We start from the raw sequence: 19,798 nt of genomic DNA, 5'->3' as shown, positions 1-19,798 counted from the left end.
GAGTGACTGGTGACTGGTGGCAGTGGATGTTTTCTACCGTTTAAAAAAAAAAAAATATATATATTTTTTAAAATCTTACACGCAGGCTGCTGTCACAGATGCGGTAAGGGGCACATGGGTCACCTATGACATAAATTGGTGGCTGTACTTTATTTTTCGCCAACTCTTGATGACTTGTCCTTTATTGAGCTGCCTTTTGCCTGCCAAGGCTCTCTGCATGCCTAAAAGGACAGGAAGTGGGAGAGGAGTCTGAAACGCCCCATGTCTTTGTCCTGCAGTGTGTCTGCCTGTATCCACTTCGAACTCGGAGGCTGGCTGTCCTTTTGGACAAGCTAGCCCCCAGATTTTCATGAAGGCCTACATGGTGTTTTGTGAATCCTTATGGTTTGTCTGAATGAAAAGCAAGTGTCCTGCAGCAGAAGAGAGAATCGACCAATGGAAACAAGAAACCGAAGGACTCCTACAGCCATTTCCAGCGACTTCCAGAGCTGACTGAGTGACTGCTGCAGCTCCGGCCCTCTCGCTTCTGATCAACGGGTAAAATCCAGACCAGAAGACGTCCTCCCATGAACTGGTGGGCTTAACCAGTCTCGTGACCACCTGAATTTTGAGCCGTCCATTGAGGAGCTGCGATTCCCTAATCCATTTTGCTGTGCTTAGTCTCCTTAAGCGCGGTTTCGGCTGGAACATCGTGGGCATCCTTCTGGGCCTACAGTGACACTTACCCGCTCCTATAAGTCTTCTTCACCAAGCCGGAGAGCGAAAAACTGAGTAGTCTGCTGTGTGACAACCGGCGCTGAACCGAAGCCTGTGTAGAGTCCCAACAAGCCAGTGTCGTGAAGATCTGCTGGCCGTTGAATTCCAAGAAGCTGACCATCTGCTCCCGACAAAAGTTCTTACTTCAACCGCCAGGCCAAGAATCTGAAAAGGAGCTGCTGTAGCCTCACCTTGGGGACCCGCCAGTGACATTGTTCTTCATCAGAAAAGGCACTGTCCCGCTGCTAGGTGCTTACCTGGGTGCTTGCTGTGTTGATTCAGATTCCCCCTGAGTTTCCTGAGACACATTGGGGTAGACAACCCAATAGTGTTCTCCCAGGCTTAAGGACATTGGTCCTTTGGGCTAAAATACTTCAAGGGGTCTAGCTGCTCTCCCTGAACCTTCTTTTAACTAAACCTTTGACCTACTTAAAACCATGAAGATTCCCGCTAAATTTGACAACTGTGACAGTGTCTGCCTTTCTTTGTTGTTCTGCCCATGGGCCCTGTTCACCCAGTGTCCCAACTGACTTTCTAATGTCTAGGCTGCCTAAAAGTTACTTACCAGTGTCCTTGTTGTGTTACCTTAAATGTTGGTTAAATAATTGATTGGCTAACTTCTATGCTACTCTGACTACTTACCTGTATATCATTAAGAATCTACTATTGAACTGAGTAATGCTTATAAAATTTCTTACTGGATGTGTTATATGTGTGAATGTTTACTTACCTGTAACTCCAGTATTGTGTTGGTGACCTTAGTGTTTATAATAGCTATATTTTGTTTTTAATAAAACTAGTGTGTATAGGTGTATTTGTGACTATAGGTGTACCCTGAGGTCTTTGTACTTACTTACAGCTCTTCTCCCTCCTAGATTAAGCCTGGTTGCTCGACCATATCTACCAAACCTTTTGGGTACTTAAGGCCAAAGCTAGGAATTGGAGCTCTGTACACCTACGAGTGAGTCTTCTACAGTCCTACCATAGGTGGACTTTGGTAAAACTCCCTAACATCCCCACCTGGTTGAACTGGGCTGAGGTTGTATGATAGCCTTTATGATGACTCATGACATTGGAGGAGAAAACTCCAGGCAAGTAAAGCAGTTGAATTGACTCAACAGTTTCCGGGCAAAATGACTAATGATCAGAGAACACAAGCTACATCAGGACTCCCCTTCTTGGTAGAGGGCAGCAGGCAAGCAAGACCCCAGGTTCACGACGGGGATGCACTGAACACAGACAAAACCCTACTTTGGATGATGTGCTCCAGATACAGGACCAACTCTTCACTGCTCCAGAAGGATGACCTTGGGAATGCACGACTCCGACCTGGTAGGACACACAAGTTCAAGCGAAGGAGGCAGAGTGTATGGCCTTCCATGTCATTTGAGCACAGGTTTGCCGTGGATGGCTTAGCTGTTGGTGGTCCCAGCAACCATCCTCCTGCATCCCTTTGCTCTCTCTCCGTGTTCTCTCTTCTTGCAAAATCCTAAGATGGGGGACCCCTGCCCACCTGTCGGGGGACCTGCTGCATTCAAACTTCTCATCTAACTGGCCAATCATGGCCTGCCAGCTCGGGGAAGCCTGTGTTCCTAGAATAGGGTCTGGACTACCTCCAAGATTTGGAATGCATATTGTAGTGGTGTGCAGCTTCATACCAAGGCCACACAAGTTCTATTCACACAAAAAGGCCACTTCCCACTAGGTGTATGCCCATATATGGCTAGATATTACCCCTGCAAGGGAAAAAGACAACCAGAAGGAACGTCAAGCACACAGACATGGTTTCAAATAACATTCCCAGCCATTTTGTGCACTGTTGTGCCCAATATGTTGTCATGAAGTAAACTAACAAAAGGTGTACAGGAGAAATAAAGGTGTTGTGCCATCTATATATATATATATGTTGTCCACTAATTCTACAAAAATATACTATCCTTCTGGGATGCAGTCCTCCTTTACCATAGACGTAGTTGTCCTTTACCATAGATATGAATGTGGGACAGGGTCCTCCTGCACAGGTAGCCTTATGTTCTGACTAAGGCCCCAAAACAAAATGAGTTGAACCTAGCAGTGAGGATGAAAAATCCTAACTTTGAGACTCCATATATAGAATGTGGTAACCAAACCTGCCTAAATACTTGGTTGACTGGGTCAAAAACGGACTGTTATGCTTTCTAGCATGTTTATCCATATTAAATGGCAACTGTTTTTTATTTTCAAGCCCATCACACTTGCAGGCACCCCTCAAGGTTATTCAGGCAGGATATTAGTGATCCAACCTAGAGCAGGCACTGCTAACACGTCTTTGTGGCGATTACTGCACCAAATATTGTGTATTGCAGCATCCTAAGAAATTACTTTACTGCCATATACAGAGATCTGTGTTCAACCTGTGTTTGAGTTTTCTGGTACATAGGGAATGATATTCTGCCTCTTATTGTTTCTCCAATGGCCTTAAATTCAGTGCCATTTAAGTAGGCAGTAGTCATGCCTGTTATTTGGAACACTATATAATAGAAGATGCTGGTGTTAGGGAGAATTCTAATTTCTGTGCTAATTCCCTTCAACATTAGAGACCCCCAGCTCTTTTGCTGGACTTTAGGATTTTTTAATGTCTAACCTGGAGTGATTGAGCCTTTTTTTCTAACTCTTGTATTTTGATTTGGATTATGTGTTTCCCTTGTTTTTGGAGTCTGAAACTCCATGAGCGTCTACATTTTGTATGGTGACACACAGCACCTTCAGTGCAGTGTCAGAGAGAAATCCTTTAGATTTCTCATAAGGTGTAAATACCTTTTCTTGGGTGAACTACAGTTCCCAAGAATAGTAAAGTGAAATTGAATTTACTTACCTTTTTCCTATGTAGGTCCCGCACACCCCCATCCTATGTGGAGTGCTGGGGGGCTGTTACTTAGTAGCCCCTTTGCCTACCGACTCGTATAAGATTTGTTGTTACCCTCACTACTTTTAATGGCTGGTGGCAGTGGTTTAATTTTCCTACCATTGTGCCTTTTTACCGCAGACTGAATCCTCAACTGCAGTATAGCACCCTTGGGTGACCATTGTGTCAAAATGGTTGGTTGTAAGGTTTTTCTTGGGGTTTACTCTGCCCGCCAAACCAGTTTAAACCCTTATGTTCGATTTGGCTTTGGCGGGCTTCAGTACTGAAACCCGTCTCCTGGCTCCAGTGTGTCTGGCAGGGGAGGAAGTGAGGGAGGTGCCTGAAACTCCCCTGTCCTTAGTCTCCTTGGTTACCTGAATGCACCCAGTCCTGATTAGCTGGCTGTCCTCGCAGGACAGCAACCCTGCTCTGAGTGACAGCTAGGCTGTGCACAAGGCATAAATTAGTTTTCAAAAATTGATTAGCAGAGTTGGCTGAATCTTTTTTGATTAGCAAACAGACCCATTTGATTAGCAATTTTGTACTAATATTGTTAATGTCACCAGTAGTTATTTGTACCCAGGGCATGAAATGAGCAACAATAAGCAGTTTTGCGCACTCAATAAGCAGTTTTGCGCACTGCTGAAATAACACATTAGTGAGAGGAGTCGGGCCTTGCAAGTTCTTTAAACTTCAGCTACACTTGCAAGTCGGGTAACTTAGTTTGCATATTCAACCTAAGAGAAATGCACTCTAGCCATAGCAATGGAGGACAACAATTTAAAAATGTGATTTCTGTAAAATGGTGCATGTCACGACGGTCCCACTCTGTTTGCAACATTGCTGACACCCAGAGGCCAGCAATGCACAGTAAAACCTTTATTTGACATTTAATGCAAAGTAAATGTTAAATAAAAGTTTAAAACCTCTCTTGCAAATGCTACTCGCTCTTCATAAAATCTACTCTGCGAATGGGCGAAAAGACTTTGCGTGCCATTGATGCGTGTCTGTAAAATGTAGGTTAGCTACATGAATGGACACAAATACATAAGATAAAAAGGCTCTGAAAACAGTTTGGCCAGCTGTCTCCTGCGGGTGGTAATTTATGATACAATCACAATCATAAAGCAAAGCAAGCTTTGGAGGCTAACTACAGTGTTCGGTATTGCAGAAGTTGGACAGATTGGATGGAACTATTGGTCACTACTTTGCGTAAGCATCTAGTTTGCTTTATGTATTCGTTATATGAGAGGCAAGAAAGAGACTAAGCCGAGTAGATTGCGTAGCAGACAGAGAACTGGGAAAACTAGGTGGAATATTGTAGTTTGTGGTCATCTCACTTTCAGAGTACCTGGTATAAAGCAATAGAGTGATAATTTACAATGTCATCGAATATCAAGGAGTCTGGGTTCACTCATGGGAGCCCCAGTTGCAAGATGGATCTGTAGGTTACAGAACTAGGTTTGCCATCAAAAGCATTTGATATGTGATCATGCACATTTTCAAAAGTGTTCACTCGTCAATATGATGCATCTTCCCCAACAAAATGAAATCTAGTTGACACTATGAAATTTAGATACACTAACCTAAACAGAACTGTTAAGCATGGAGATGATGGAATGTTTTACAGTATCAACACTGTAAAAATGCATTATGTATCAACTTATATTTTAGTAATGGAATTGCATGATTGTCTTTAATAAAAATATAAAGTTGACACATGGTGGTCTTTGCCAGCCAGGATATTGAAAGCTTAATAAAAGTATCACCCCGATTACTTCTGGCCTAGCACTCCCACATATGCTTTTGGCACTTAAGAGTGAAGGAGGTGATTACTGCTGCACTTTCTCTCCATTAGCATTTGAAGTGAACAGAGAAAAGAGGGTGAAGAGAGCACAAGATAGGAATGCAGGGCGAGCTGTGCTTTAATTGAAGAGGGCAACTTAAATAGTTAACTTTGCTAGACAAGTGCCATTTGATTAGCAAACCTACAGAATTGCATAGCAAATTGCTATGCGACACTGCTTATTTTTTTGCCTTGGTGCATGAATGGGAGAAACCTGCATTAAAGGCAAGGCTTCTTGGACTGAAAACAGTCGACCACTGGAAGAAACATCTGACAAAGGAATCGTGAAGAGAAGCTTGCTGCATCCTCCTGGACTGTTGAACTGCCAGGTGAAGCCCTGCTGCTCTGCTGAAACACCTTTTCCTAATCGACAAGAGAATCTACGGAAAGGGCGACTTCTTCCCTTTGGTTAGTGGGACCAACTAACCCTGCGACAAACTTTGCTGGAAGACCTTCCCCAACTGGCTGTACTTCTTTGTTGCTGCTGGAATTGAGTGCCAGGGGTTGAGAAATCCATAGTCTAGTGCAACATCGGTTAGCCGGTAAAAGCTCCAGGAAGATCCTGAGGACCCTGCCGAAGCAGGAAAAACCCAAGCTCGAGTAACCTCACCAGAGTGCTGGACACGGGTAGTGAAGGAAACCCAATCGGGTGTCCAAGATCTGCGGAGGCTGACCTCCAAACTACTGTGCAGGAGTCCTCCAGACGTACTCCCTCTTGTCCCCACGACTGAGGCCCAGGAACACAGGATCTGCACCACCGCAACCAAGACGGACGTCAGCTGGATCCGCTTCTTCCAACCTAAGGTACTGTTCTGACTAAGGGGTACTTGCCACTTTGTAGCTTGTTTTTCTCAGTTGAGACTTGCAGTAGCTGCTTTTTCTAGAGTTGATCTCGGCACTAACTTTCGCAAGTGTAACAGCTTGTGGCCCAACAGTGATTTTCTACAACAATCTCTCTAACTTTGTGCAAGACATTTTGCTATCTAAGTGGCTCAGCTCCATAGATACAAGAAAGCCATAATCCTAGCCAAGTCTGCCTCCTACAATGATAGAATTGCTAACGCAAGTTCCGAATCCAAAGAACTCTTTGCCATTTTCAAAGAACTCTCCACACCAGTTACCAAATCACAGGACATAGTCAAAGACCAAACCTGGTGCAACTCCATACAATCTGCACTATTGAACAAAATCGAACTACTACAAGCTAAAATCAGGGAGCGCCACAAAAACGTGTCACAGTACCCCGAACCTACCACCACGTCTGACCACCAGCACCACCCTAGTCCAGTGCCCCTCCCAGACAAAGCCTCCATAACCCCCTTCAAATTCAGGGAAGTAACAGAACAGGAAGTCATTAAGATAATGAACAAGATTAAACCCTCCAATTGCAAAGGAGACCCCTGTCCAGCCAGTCTTATTAAAGACTGCACTGGAACACTCGCCCCCTTTCTCAAATCCTTCAATAACGCCTCCTTCAACGCCAACACAGTTCCAGACAGTTTAAAAGAAGCCTGGGTGCGCCCCCTTCTAAAATAAAACCATGCTTGACCCAGAAATTGCAATAACTATAGGCCCATCACCACCGTGCCTTTCTTGCTTAAGATTCTAGATAAAGTTGCCTACACGCAAATCCAGGAATACCTTGAAACTAACAATATCCTAGGCAAAAGATAGTCAGGCTTCCGACCAGGTCACGGGACTGAATCGGCCTTACGCGACCTAAAAATACAACTTGGGGACATCATGGACAAAGGCAAACCGGCACTCCTTCTCTTACTGGATCTGTCCGCCGCCTTTGACCTTGTCAACCATGATATTCTAGGCATGCACCTAAAAAATGAAGCTCATTTTTCACCAGAAGCAATCTCGTGGGTGGCCTAATTTCTAAATGGCAGACTCATGAAGGTCTTCTCAGACACTGCCTCAGCCACCCCCAATACCATCCACTGCGGTGTCCCTCAGGGCTCCTGCACCGCCCCGACACTCTACAACATATTTACTCTTCCACTCTTCAATGACCTCGACTGTCGCAATATAGCGTACACTAATTACGCGGACGACACACAGGTACTACTCCCACTTACTGGGACCTATGATGATGTGACAGCCCTAACCAAAATCTACACAGCCATCCAAACATGGATGGCTGCAAATGGCCTCTGCCTAAATGGGGATAAAACCGAGATCCTCATAGTAGGGACTAGCGAAACTCTCAACAAACTCCCTCCTCAATACAAATCCTTTAACATCGATAACTCCATCACAGTCTCCAAGACTGTCAACCCTAGGTGCTTCACTATCCATGTCCCGCCAAGTCAACGCCATAGCCTCCGCGCTCACCACCAAGGTGATCAACGCAGTCAAGCCTTTCCTCTCCACTAAAACTGCTTATCCATTGCCAGGGCCACAATAGGTACCAAACTGGACTACTGTAACGCCCGTTTTCTAGGCACCTCTACCAACAACCTAAAAAAAACTCCAAATCACGCAAAACAACGCGCTCCGAGCAGCGCTGACCATTCCCAAAAGGGAACACATCTCAGAAGCAAGAAAAAACGTCCATTGGCTACCGGTTAAGGAACGCATACTCTTCAAAGCCATGGCCATCACACACAGATGCACTACTTCAGACGCCCCTCCCTATCTCTCAGAATTTCCCCAGCACCACAAACGGACCTACCAGAGCACACAACGCCAACGAGATGTATGTTCCCAATTTCAAAAGAACTAGAGCAGGAGGGTCCAGCTTCCAACACCTCGCAATCAAAAATTGGAATGCCCTTCCTACCTCACTAAGGAATGAAAAATTTTAGACCACCTTTCGAAAAAACCTTCCTATTCTGCTAAAGTCTCTGAACTAACTTGCACAGTTATGCTTGCACTGTAACCATAGCAAGTATTACCACTCATCGTACCACTGCTATCTACTGTTATGTATGCCATGTTTATCTCAAGTCTTCTGTAACAGCGCCACAATGCCTCAGGGCAGCTCTGTTTGCTTTATAAATGCAAATAAATAAATAGACTGCTCCAATTGACTTTGGCTGTACTGGCTCCTTGCAGACTCTTCTATTCCATTCACTTTGATTCTTACTGTCCATCATAGGTGATGCATTGGTTTTGAACTAATATTTGCTGGGAAAGGTTTTTATCTAGACTTAATTGGAAGATTTAAAAGTGCTCACATGCTCTGAGAATATGTTTAACGCTTTTGCTTCCTTTAACCGTCCCTTTCTACCCACCTCAGGGTTTTACAAAGTGCAAAAGTGATATATAAATGCCAATACTGCTCTAGTTAGTGAAGCCAGCCCAGAGTGTAGGAAGTGTGTATGAAGCATCTCTAAAGAGTATCTACTTGCTTTGGCTTGATTCTGAGAAAGTATTTTGAAGTGTATTTTTATTGTTCCACATTGCCCTTTTTAAAGAATGCTTATTTAAAACTGACCGTTAAATAATAAGTTTACTAGAAAACCTTGAGTGTAAATGTTATTTGGATACTTGTATTTGTGAATTCTGATGCTATAGCTCACATTTACCCCTCTTGAGATAAGTCTGCCTGCTCAGTAATACTACGAGCTTGTGTAGTACAGATCTATGCCAATAGGTGGGATACCTTATACCAAGAAGACAAGACTGGTGTCTCCACAGGGTTACTGCATCAATTCTTGCATAACATCTGGTACCAAGCAATTGTAAAAAAAATCTAAGTTTATACGTTTGTATTGTCACCAGCAACGCAATACTAAAATGGAATTGTTCTGTTCTTTTGAAAATAGATTTTGCAAGGCAATGGCAAAATTCAATTTCTGAAATTATTTTTTGACGAAAGATGTTTACCAGTCATGTAGCAATTCACTTGGCCTTGAAAGTTCTTGTCTAGTAACTAGGCCTTCCATCCCCTGCATTTTGGGATCTCTCAACCTACAGGAATGTAATTTAGTAGAATTAATGCGGTTTACTAAAGGCAGCTTTTGAAAGGAACTGCTTCAGTGACCATTGATCTGCACCTATCGTCCCTTGGTCATAACCAAGCAATCTGTTACCATGGGGTCGGGCTAACATGCTTGATTTTGTTGTATGATTGAACATGTTGTAAAACTGTTTTCTGTGGCTAATAGCGAAATATATGCTTGAGTAAATACTTTTCATGCTATTGTGTGGTGACTTTGTCCTTCTCATGCACCAGCCTTTTTTCTGTTCCACAGTTAATTTGTGTCATTTGCTACACCAATGGAAACTGGTGGCTACAACATTGCTTCCTTTGTCTGTCCCATGCTTTGTTAAATTACTTTCTCATGCATCATGCCATTTAATATATGGTTTTGATTTCAGCCAAATGCTCTCTGCTGTTATGCTGCTGCTTCAGCTGTGGAACAATGGAACCAAGGAGACTGATAATGAGAGATCAGCACAAGGAACCAGCGCACCGCTGCTACCTTTACTCTTAAGATTTCAAAACCTGATCTGCAATAAAGATGTCCACAACACTGAGGAAGAGATGCAGGTATTATACCTTTTTGAAGCCACTTAACAGAATGCCTCAGGCAGCAGGTTTTATTTGTTATTCAAGTGCAAATTTGTAAAACCGTTTCTGTGCATCATGTTCCGACCCCTATACCATAATGGGTATTATAATCTTGTGGGAGTAACAAGTCACACCAACTTGCATTCCTCAGGGCTTACCATTCCAGCAGAATTCCAGCAATGTGTGATGGTTTTATAACGTGTGGGGCTTTATCAGTGGTGAAATTGAGCATTTACCATTGGAAAGGAGTCTTTTTCCTACCACCTCTGTGTACCAGGCTTGCTATTTATTTAACCCAATGACATGGCCTTGCATGCAACTTCATAGTTATGACACCATTTTCTGTTGCAGGATTGTGAAAATGTAACAATGACTGACGTTTCCTGTGGTGTATATACATTTGCCTTCCTCTATTGTATGGGAAAGTGACCCCTAACCAATGTCTGTAAAAATAGGTTTGCAATGCCGGATTTATCCGGTTGGGATCACTATGACTAAGAGGTGTCTGAGATGATCTCTGATAATCCTGCAGGGATCGATCAGTGCGAAAAGGTGGTGGGCACATTGACCTTGGTGTGGTGAACAACTGATTAGCAGAAGGTTAGGGATGCGGGTACGTTGAGGTGTGGTCTGGAATCTCCTTTACTTGCAAGTGACAGGAGTAAATGGGGAGTTCGTCTGAACTGTGTTGGACTGTTCAATAGGAACTGTTTTACAAGGTAGCTGCAGACAGGTTGGTTGTCGATGTCCTGCATGGTTGAGTATAACTGAGAAATAGTGTATGCGAAGTGGGCTCTGATGGGGAGTAGGGCTTGGATGCATATGGAGCTGTAAGGTAGGGCTCAATGTGATGCACAAGAGGGTACTTGATAGCCAGGGATTTGAGGCTAGGGCTCAGGTCCGATGTAGCCAGATGGGGCGGTGTTGGACTATTTTGCAGAGTCCACTGTAACCAAGATGACTTCTAGAAAGAGGCCCGGTCGGGGAACCTGCTTTTCATGGATCTCAGGCTATTCTCTGAGTGATTTCAGGTCTCGTTTGTAGGGGTTCCTGCACCCTTTTTCAGTGGTTCTCTCCTAATTCACTTCAGTCTTGGGCTCAATGTGTTATTGCATCCTTTCTTCCACTTTCCAGTGAGGGCCTTGACCACCTTCAGGGTCCTACTCTTCAGCATCCTTCTCTTATCACCTCTTCCCTACTCCTCCTTTTATTCTGTTCCTCTTTGCCACATTGTTGTTCCTACTCTGTGTCATTGGCTCTTTCAAATTGGGTACCTGGGCATGACCCTGGCTTGGGCCAAGCTGCTCACATGTTCTTTTGATACTGTCTCACTAGCCCCCTGATATTTTCCTTGTTCCATGTTCTGATGGCCTCCTTGTTTCATTTCTTGATATTTCCAACCACCCCCCTCCTGTTAACTTTCTGCAAGCTTCTGACACTATTCCTGGCATGCTCCCTATTGAAGGTTTCCTCATCTCCTCTTTTTAGGGTCTCCTCCTCGGGCCACCTGATGATCTACTCATTCTGCCTCTTTGTAGTCACCACCCCCTTTTTACTCCTATTGTAATTTCCTACGCTCACCTCCTGGAGTTTGCCATCGACATAATCTTCTCCCAACCTCCTCTTGATGACTTCCTGTAATCTCCTCCATTCACCTTCTTCCTCCACACTTTATTGCTCCAACCTCCTTTCAACTCCCTTGCCGCTCTCTAATCTCCTCCCATCTCCTTCTCTACTCTCCAACCACCTCCAGACCTCTGTTCTTTTCAGCTTCTTCTCAAATCACCCTCAGCCTCTTAAAAATATTATTTATATAGCCCTCTGCTCCATCCCCTGTGGTTTGTCATTTCTGGGTTTTTATAGCTGTGCGGGTGAATTGGTGAGTCTTATTGGTTGGTTGTAACTCTGTGGTTTGGGAATGAGGCTCTACATCATCTTCCTTTGTCTGGGCTATAGCATTTCGTTTATTTCATGGCCCTATAGAGACTTGGGGTCCGGTATGTTTTTTTTCCAGGTATTCTGTGTAAAGTAGATTGTAAAAAGCCATTTTTGAATTTGGTTCCGCATGCCTTCTCAGAATGTTGGGTTCGCAATGGCTGGAAGAGGACGCTCTCCTGTAGGAGTGGGCAACACTTAAAAAAAAAAAACATACATTTTATTATAAAGCACACAACAAGAAACTATGTAAGGTCAAATAGGTGATTTGATAAACTTAACGCATATTAACCGAGCGCATGTATAAAGACCACAAAGGGCGATCGAGGACCCTAACCAGTCCTAAGCTAAATGTATGCCCACTACTACTGTGTGCCCTAATGCATAGCTGACTAAGGGGTGTGGAGAAGAAGGCAACTGTACATTTTTTACTATTTGCTAGAGTCATGATTTGGATCCAAAATGCCAACAATTAATAGTCCCAATAAATTAACCACACACTTAGTACTTAGCGGAATTGATGATAGAACTGTACACCATGAACTACAACTAGCACCTAGATCTGGGAGAAGGGGGTTACAGTTTGCCAACTATGCAGAGGGGGCCTTCAACAGTTAGGATACAATTAGACTCGCAATTCCACACCCATAAGGTCTCAGTGCATTTCCTAGAAAGTCGGAAAATAAGTGTTGGCGTTTTACTAAAGTCCACTGATGGTAGGACTGTAGAAGACTCGCTTGTGTCATGACCCTTGCCCCTGGCCTTCACTGGCAAGTCAGCCTTCCAGTTGGGGCCAGGTCAAAGGCCTTAAAACCTCATCCAAGACTCTCTTGGAGTCAGTCCTGGCGCCTTAGGCGCCAGGCTCATTACCATCATGAAGACCAACATTAGAATGGGACCATTTACTTGGGACTATTTGACCTGGGGGGGGGTGGGAGTTCAGCCAACATGGAGGCATACACATAGCTCAGTTACAAGGAACTGAACTATGCGGTCTAGTCTTTTGGGTGTGGCAGACCTGGGACTACTTTACCTGGACTACTTTACCTGAGACTATTTACCCAAACAGCAGAACATGCTTTGCGTTATTCTGCTGTGGGCAGCGTAACACTCACCGTGTCCAGTTCTTTGCCAGTTCACCTGAAACCAAGGACCTGCAGAGAGAGAAAGAACACTACGAAACTTACCTGGAACAGTATCCTCTCCTGGTCAGTATCATTGCTGGAACATTACGGCACTCGGCGAGGAACATCGCAACCTGCAAGGAGAGAAGACACAGGTTAGCAATATAAAAGGCGAAACAGCGCCGCGCATCGCGCATTAGTCACCGGACAGCTTTGCTTGCGCACACCGCGCTGTCGCCTACCGACCCATGCTCTTCTTCAAACTGCATGACAACACCAAAATACCTTTCCATACCTAAAAGGAAAGAAGCAAGACATTATTATTCGAACTAAGAGGAACAAAAGAACTGCATATAAAGACTGTAAAGCAGCAAACCTACGGAGTCGCAGCAGGCCTGGATTCCCACAGGGGGGCGTGCACCAGTGAAGTAACTTGGTCGCTGCTCGCCCCCACATCTACGCGCCCCTGCCACAAGGAGCAGGACGGAGAATCCACCTTTTACAATATTAAGGTGAGGAGAGGGCCCAAGGGGAAGGAAGGAGTTGAGGCCAAGGGAGGTGGGAAAACATGAAGACAATTTGGTATTGAATCCAGCTCTCCTATATTGCAGACCCATCTTTAACCAGAGGCATTACCAAGGGACCGGGAGAGGGTTTGAGAGTGCAAATCATCCAACCAGGGCTGGGTGGCGTCCCCGTAGATACCAGGTGAGCATAATAGGAAGTTCTACTTTAGCCGCCAGTATTTTAGGTTAGAAGAAGTAAATGTAGCTGCATTCTCCTCTGTGCAGTAGATTTACCTAGTCTCCTGATTCCTTCGTCTGGTGATGAAAGGAAGGACTTTGAATGGGATGTGTTAGGCAACATTGTGTGCATTACCCTTTTGGAGACTGCAGCAGCCTTGACCTCCTGGCAACAGGAACCCAACCTTTGGTATAAGTCTGTACTACACAGGTTGGTAGTGTGGCTGAGCAGCCAGCCCTATCTCAAGAGGGATCAATGTGAGAAATAGGGTTCTTAACACTGAGATTCATGGTGACAAGTATTCAAATAAACTCTTACACTCAAGGCTTCTTAAACAATTATTAATTTATTTAACAGTTTAATAAAGGGGGCAATATATAAGTAGCACACAAATACACTCCAAAATACACACGTTTCTCTAAATCAGCAAGTACCCATTTGGGATGGCAAACGGACACTTCCTACACCCTCAGGTGACTTAAATAGCTAGAACACTGTGGATATTAATATATCACTGGTACATTTAAAACAATACTGAGATTGGTGTCAAAGAATAGGGTTATAGAATAAAAAAGATCACACAAACATTCTGAAGCAGGTAAGTACTTTTTAACTCCCAATGCAAAGTAAGTGTAACCCTTCCTGGAAGGAAAGGTAAAGCACAATGTCAGACGTAAGAAGAGTCATCCAGGGAGCCAGGCTAGCCAATGTCAATTGGGCAAAAGTCTATGAGCTGAAGCACTTCTTGCAGATAAGTAAAAGTCTTGCACAATGTTTTAGATGTCTTTATAGAAAAAGTAGAATCAATGTAGGGCGGCAAGCTGGGAGGCTTGTGAGGGTTAGAAGATGCAAGCAACTCTACAGAAGCAACCAAGACAAGTCTCAACTGAGAACAAATAAGGCTACACAATAAGAGGTAGGTCCCCTTAGTTTTACAGTACCTTTGGTTAGAAGAAATGGTTCCAGCTGGCTTCTGTTCCTGTGCAGCTCTGCAGATCCTGTTGTTCCTGGGCCTCAGTCGCAGGGACACGAGGGAGGACTTCTGGGGACTCTTGCACTGCAATGGGACGGTCAGCAGCAGAAAAGGGCAAATTCAATTCAGCGGCACTTCGCAGCTTCAGCTCCTCGCGTCTCAGCAAATAGCACCACTGCAGTTCTCGGCTACCACTGTGGACTTTCCTCGCATCTGGGATCCAGCACTCTGTTGAGGTGGCTCAGGCTTGGTCAGTCTTGCTTGCTGGGAGTCCGAAGGATCTTCCTGGAGCTTGGGTACGACTTAAGAGTGATGCACTCCAATCTGGTGTTCCTATCCCTGGCACTTCGGTTCCAGCAGCAGCAGTGGAAGTACAGCCAGCCTTGAGAGGATGTCCAGACGAGTTCCCTTTGGAGTTGATTGGTCCCACCAACTCAAGGGGAGAAGTCGTCCTTGCAAGGCTTCTCTAAGTGAGGCGAATTCGGGGATTCAGCACAGCAGCAGGGCTTCACCGGGCAAACCAACAGTCCCGGAGTTGTAGAAGGCGTCTTACAAGTTCTTCTTCGGATTCCTTCGTCCAGTGGTCAACTCTGCCTTCCAAGCCAAAAAGCCTTTCCTTTTATGCAGGTTTCTCCCATTCATTCCAGCCTAGCTGTCAATCAAACAGCAGGGTGGTTGTCCTTGCCGGACAGCCAGCCGGTCATTCACCTTTTGGGTGCGTTCCTGTAACGAAGGGGATTAAGCACATGGAGTTTCGGGCACCTCCCTCACTTCCTGCCCCTGCCAGGCACTCTGCAGCCAGAGGCGGGCTTCACTTGTGAATCCTGCCAAAGACAAAATGAACAAAGGTACCAAACCTGGTTTGGCACGCAGAGTAAATCTCAAGAAGGACCTTTCCAACAAGAAATGGGGAAAAAAAGACCAGGGCCATTTTGACAAAATGGGCACCCATGGGTGCCTTACTACAGCTGCGAACACAGCCTGCGGTAAAAACACACAATGGTAGTTAAAAGTAAACCACTGCCACCAGACATTAGCTGTAGAAAGGGTAACATAAAATTGTTACATGAGTAACTAAACAAAAGGGATCCTAAGTAACCCCTCCAGCACCCTAGTCTAAGTTAGTGTGTGCTGGGTCTAGGCAGTTACAAATGTAAGTAAAGTCAATTTCACTTCACTGCCCTTGGAAACAGTAGCTTATCCAACAGAAGGTATTTAAACCTTTGGGAAATCTGCAAGACTTCCCTGTGCTACGGCACTGAAGGTGCAATGTGCTACAGTGTAAAAAGATGATGCCTATGGAGTTTGTCAGACTCCAAAACCAAAAGAAACTGAGTTCAAATCACAGTAAATTACACGAGAGTGGGGAAAAAGGTCTCCCTCTCTCCTGGTTAAAAAAAAAAAAATTCCAGCAAAAGTGCTGGGCGTCTCTAAGGTAGAGGATCTAGCACATTTCTGAGAATTCTCCCTAACACTGAAGAACAGTAGTTGTTAAGGATAGTGAAAGAATCTCAAAGGAGAGCCTGAAGGGTGCACAGCAGCACTGCACATAAGGTGATGTGTGCTGCCAAAGTTACACAGATGCTTTTAAAGAGATATGGAGGACAGTAGACTCCATAGTGAAGTAAGACACAGAGAACCGAGTTCCAAAGGTTGGAGCAAATCAGAATGAATGAGGGGGGGGGACCAGGCTCCCTTAATTCAGGATAGAAAGGAAAAGGTCCAGAAGTAAAGCAAACATTGCTGGGGGTCTCAATAGGAGAGGGGATGAAACATAAGAATGATAAATCTCCCTATCAAGAACTGCTTGGGGTGGGGAAGGGGTTTGTTTTGGAGGGTAGGTGGGCAATGGGGAGGCAACAGGGAGAGGTGCCCTGTTGTCCCCCCACATTAAAAATGGATTTATTTTTTAAATTGCGCCACCCAGGGAAGGGGCTTGGATGGCTGGAAACAACGGGCGCAGACTGTGTATTCTCACCCACTGTTCTAGCCACCTGATTGGTGAAAGGTATGCTACTTTCTATGAGAGGATGTTTGTGGGAAGGTTGGCAGTGAGTAGGGTGGGTCTGTTGGTGATCAGGATGATGGCAGGGAGTCGGTAGGAATCTGAATATATATCGCTCAGGCTGGAATTACTTTGCGAGAGTTAGCAGGGTGGAGGTACAGAGAGACTAACAGGACAAATCTCCTGCAACTGTTTATTTTCATGAGGCAACCATCATCCTTTAAGCATGAGACAACCAATGTAAATGATAGCGCATGGTTTCTTTTATAGTATAAGAAAACCAAGATGTGCTTTTGTTGCAATGAGGGGGTGACTTCTTTTTGGTGGCCAGAGGGTATTCTCCTGAAGCCCTCCCCTCCCCTGCCATTATGACCTTTTTTACCTTATGTTCAGATGGATTTCTAGAATCTGGCCAGGGAGGACAGAATTTTGGAGGTCGCCCTAGTTAGTGAAGATGGGAACTCTAAGAGGTTAGCCAAAACCCCCAATCAAGGTAAACTTGTGGAGCAGTCCAGGCTTAATCAGGAGAGTGTCTCTGGGATTAGGGGTGCACAATGAGTCCACACAGTGAAGCACACAATTCTCTTTAGACAGGAATGTATAGAAATACAGTATTTATTCTAGGCCTTAAACGCACACTAAAAAATGAAACAAGCAGGTCATATTGCACAACACTCGATGAACCTTCTTAGAATGCTTTCAATGACTTATATCAACAACGGAGATAAGTAAAGTGATGCAGTAAAGATGGAACCAATTCACAAGTGATATTCCCTAACTTCAGCAGTCCAATTCCTAAGAGGAATAGAGCCTTTTCCTCAAACTTCACATAGGCTGTTAGGACAGTTTTTTTTTTACATCCAACTAAGGGCTTAGTAAAACCATTTAACTGAGACACGAAAGGACTCCACTTTTAGTAGAAGGCTGTACAACCTATGAATATGGTAGTGTAGACCGGGAAGCCAGGCTTGAGGGTGAGAGGGCTGTAGAATCAGTACAAAGAAATTGTAATTCACATGTGCCAAAGAAACACAAACTCTACAGAAGCTATACAGAAATCATAAAGGCTTAAGGTAGGTAAAATACCCCAGCCAGCACAGAAGAGTTGCTGCTGGAAGACTTCAGGATCTGCAGCCAAAAACCCAGTCAATGGATTCCTTTGTCAAGAAGACTGTAGACAGGGCTTCGGAAGGACTTTTGCAGCAGGGATCACGGGAGAAGGCTCAAGGCAAGAGTTTCCTCATGGCTGGATGTGGCTCTGTGGTTTTGGTGCCATTTTCAGGAGTCCGAAGAAGACTGAATATCGCTGTTCGGATTCTCATGGCTTGCAAGGTCCAGCGCTCTGATGAGGGGACTTATTGGACTCTATTCATTTCTCAGGAGGTCCAGCAAGTGCCCACAATGTTTAAGCACGATTCGGAATTCGGAAGACAATGGCCCGAGGTCCCAGGGTATTGGGGTATTGCAGCCCCGCAGGGTCACAGCACGATGTGGGATGACTCAAAATGCAGGTCTGCTTGGGTCTTTTGGGTTTAAACAGGCTCTGGGTTGGGGTTGTCGCTTTCGGTGTTCCCAGGTCAATTGGAAGGAAGGGTGACAGCAGGTTCTCCGGTTGCTGGAAATAGTCTCTGCTGTGTTTGCTTAATCTTCCTCTTCAGTTTTGGTTCCAGTGGTAGACTACCTCTTCAGCTTCCAGGATCAGACTTTTATGCAGGAATCCATTCAAACAGCCATGTAACATTCAAACCTTGGGGTGAGGGAGAGAGTTAAGGACAAACAGCCTCCCATTCTCAGTCAGGCTGGAAGACAAGGGGTGCAAAGTTTTGGACTCCTCCCTCGCTTCCTGCCTTCACAGAACATGGAGCCTGGGCGGGCTTGACCGAGGTCTCCCGCCGAAGACCAAATTTACACAAAGGATTTTAACGCCCTGGATGTCAGTGGAAGGAACACTAAAATGGCGAAAACAGAGGACTGGGGCTATTTTGATAAAATGAGAACCCATAGATGCCTTTACCGGGTGTTAGGGCGAATTCTCATTTCTGTGCTATTTCCCTTTGACCTTACAGGCCCCCAGCTCTTTTGCTGGACTTAAGGACTTTAACCCTGTAGTGAGTGAGACCTTTTTTCTCACTCATGTGTTTTGACCTGTTTTGGATTTTGTGTTTTGACTGTTTTTGGAGTCTGACAAACTCAATAGGTGTCTACTTTTTGTATGGTGACGCACAGCACCTTCAGTTCAGTGTCCCAGAGAAATCCTTTAGATTTCTCAGTCGGTTTAAATACCTTTTCTTGGCTGGACTACCGTTCCCAAGAATATTAAAGTGAAATTGACTTTACTTACCTTTTCTCTTTGTGGGTCCAGCACAGTGTCTTATTTGGAGTGCTGGGGGGGTTACCTAGTAGCCCTTTATCCTACATTCTCATGTAACATTTTTGTGTTACCCTCACTATTTTAAATGGCTGCTGGCAGTGGTTTACTTTTTCCTACCCTTTTTCTTTTCTATCGCAGGCTGAACCCTCAGCTGCAGTACAGCACCCATGGGTGACCATTTTGTCAAAATGGCACCTGTCGTCTTTTTTTCACCATTTTCTGTTAGAGGTCAGTCTTCGGTTTTACTCTGTGCGTTGACAGATTTGAGCCCTTTGTTGGTCTTGCCTTTGGTGGGATTCAACCCTGAAGCCTGCCTCTGGCTCCAGTGTGTCTGGAAGGTTGGGATGTGAGGGAGGTTCCCGAAACTCCACGTTTGTCTCTAGGAATGCCTGAATGCAACCAGTCCTGATTGGCTGGCTTGCTGTCCTTTCATGACAGCCACCATGCTCTGTGATTGACAGCCTAGGCTGTGCATGAATGGGAGCAACCTGCTTAAAAGGTCAAGGTTTTGGCACTAGAGGCAGAGTCGACCACTGGGAGAAACACCTGACGAAGAAACATGAACAAAGCTTGCTGCATCCTCCTGGACCTTTGAATTGCCCTGTGAAGCCCTGCTGCTGTGCTGGAACTCCTTT

General features: G+C 44.9%; 1 protein-coding gene across 4 annotated transcripts in view; it reads left to right on the top strand.

Moving 5' to 3' along the window:
• The window catches only part of HERC2 (HECT and RLD domain containing E3 ubiquitin protein ligase 2), a 2,956,340-nt gene that overhangs the window by 272,386 nt on the left and 2,664,156 nt on the right, over positions 1-19,798 (top strand). For all 4 annotated transcript variants that reach the window (XM_069636605.1, XM_069636607.1, XM_069636603.1 and 1 more), the window contains exon 9: positions 9,819-9,990. In XM_069636605.1, the coding sequence (XP_069492706.1) occupies positions 9,819-9,990 (172 nt within the window). The remainder of the gene's footprint in view (positions 1-9,818; positions 9,991-19,798) is intronic.

This window comes from Ambystoma mexicanum, chromosome 7p (assembly GCF_040938575.1).
Source record: "Ambystoma mexicanum isolate Mex_15411 chromosome 7p, UKY_AmexF1_1, whole genome shotgun sequence".
Lineage (NCBI taxonomy): Eukaryota > Metazoa > Chordata > Amphibia > Caudata > Ambystomatidae > Ambystoma > Ambystoma mexicanum.
Note: the sequence above shows the minus strand (reverse complement) of the source record. Positions and strands in the feature narration are given on the sequence as shown.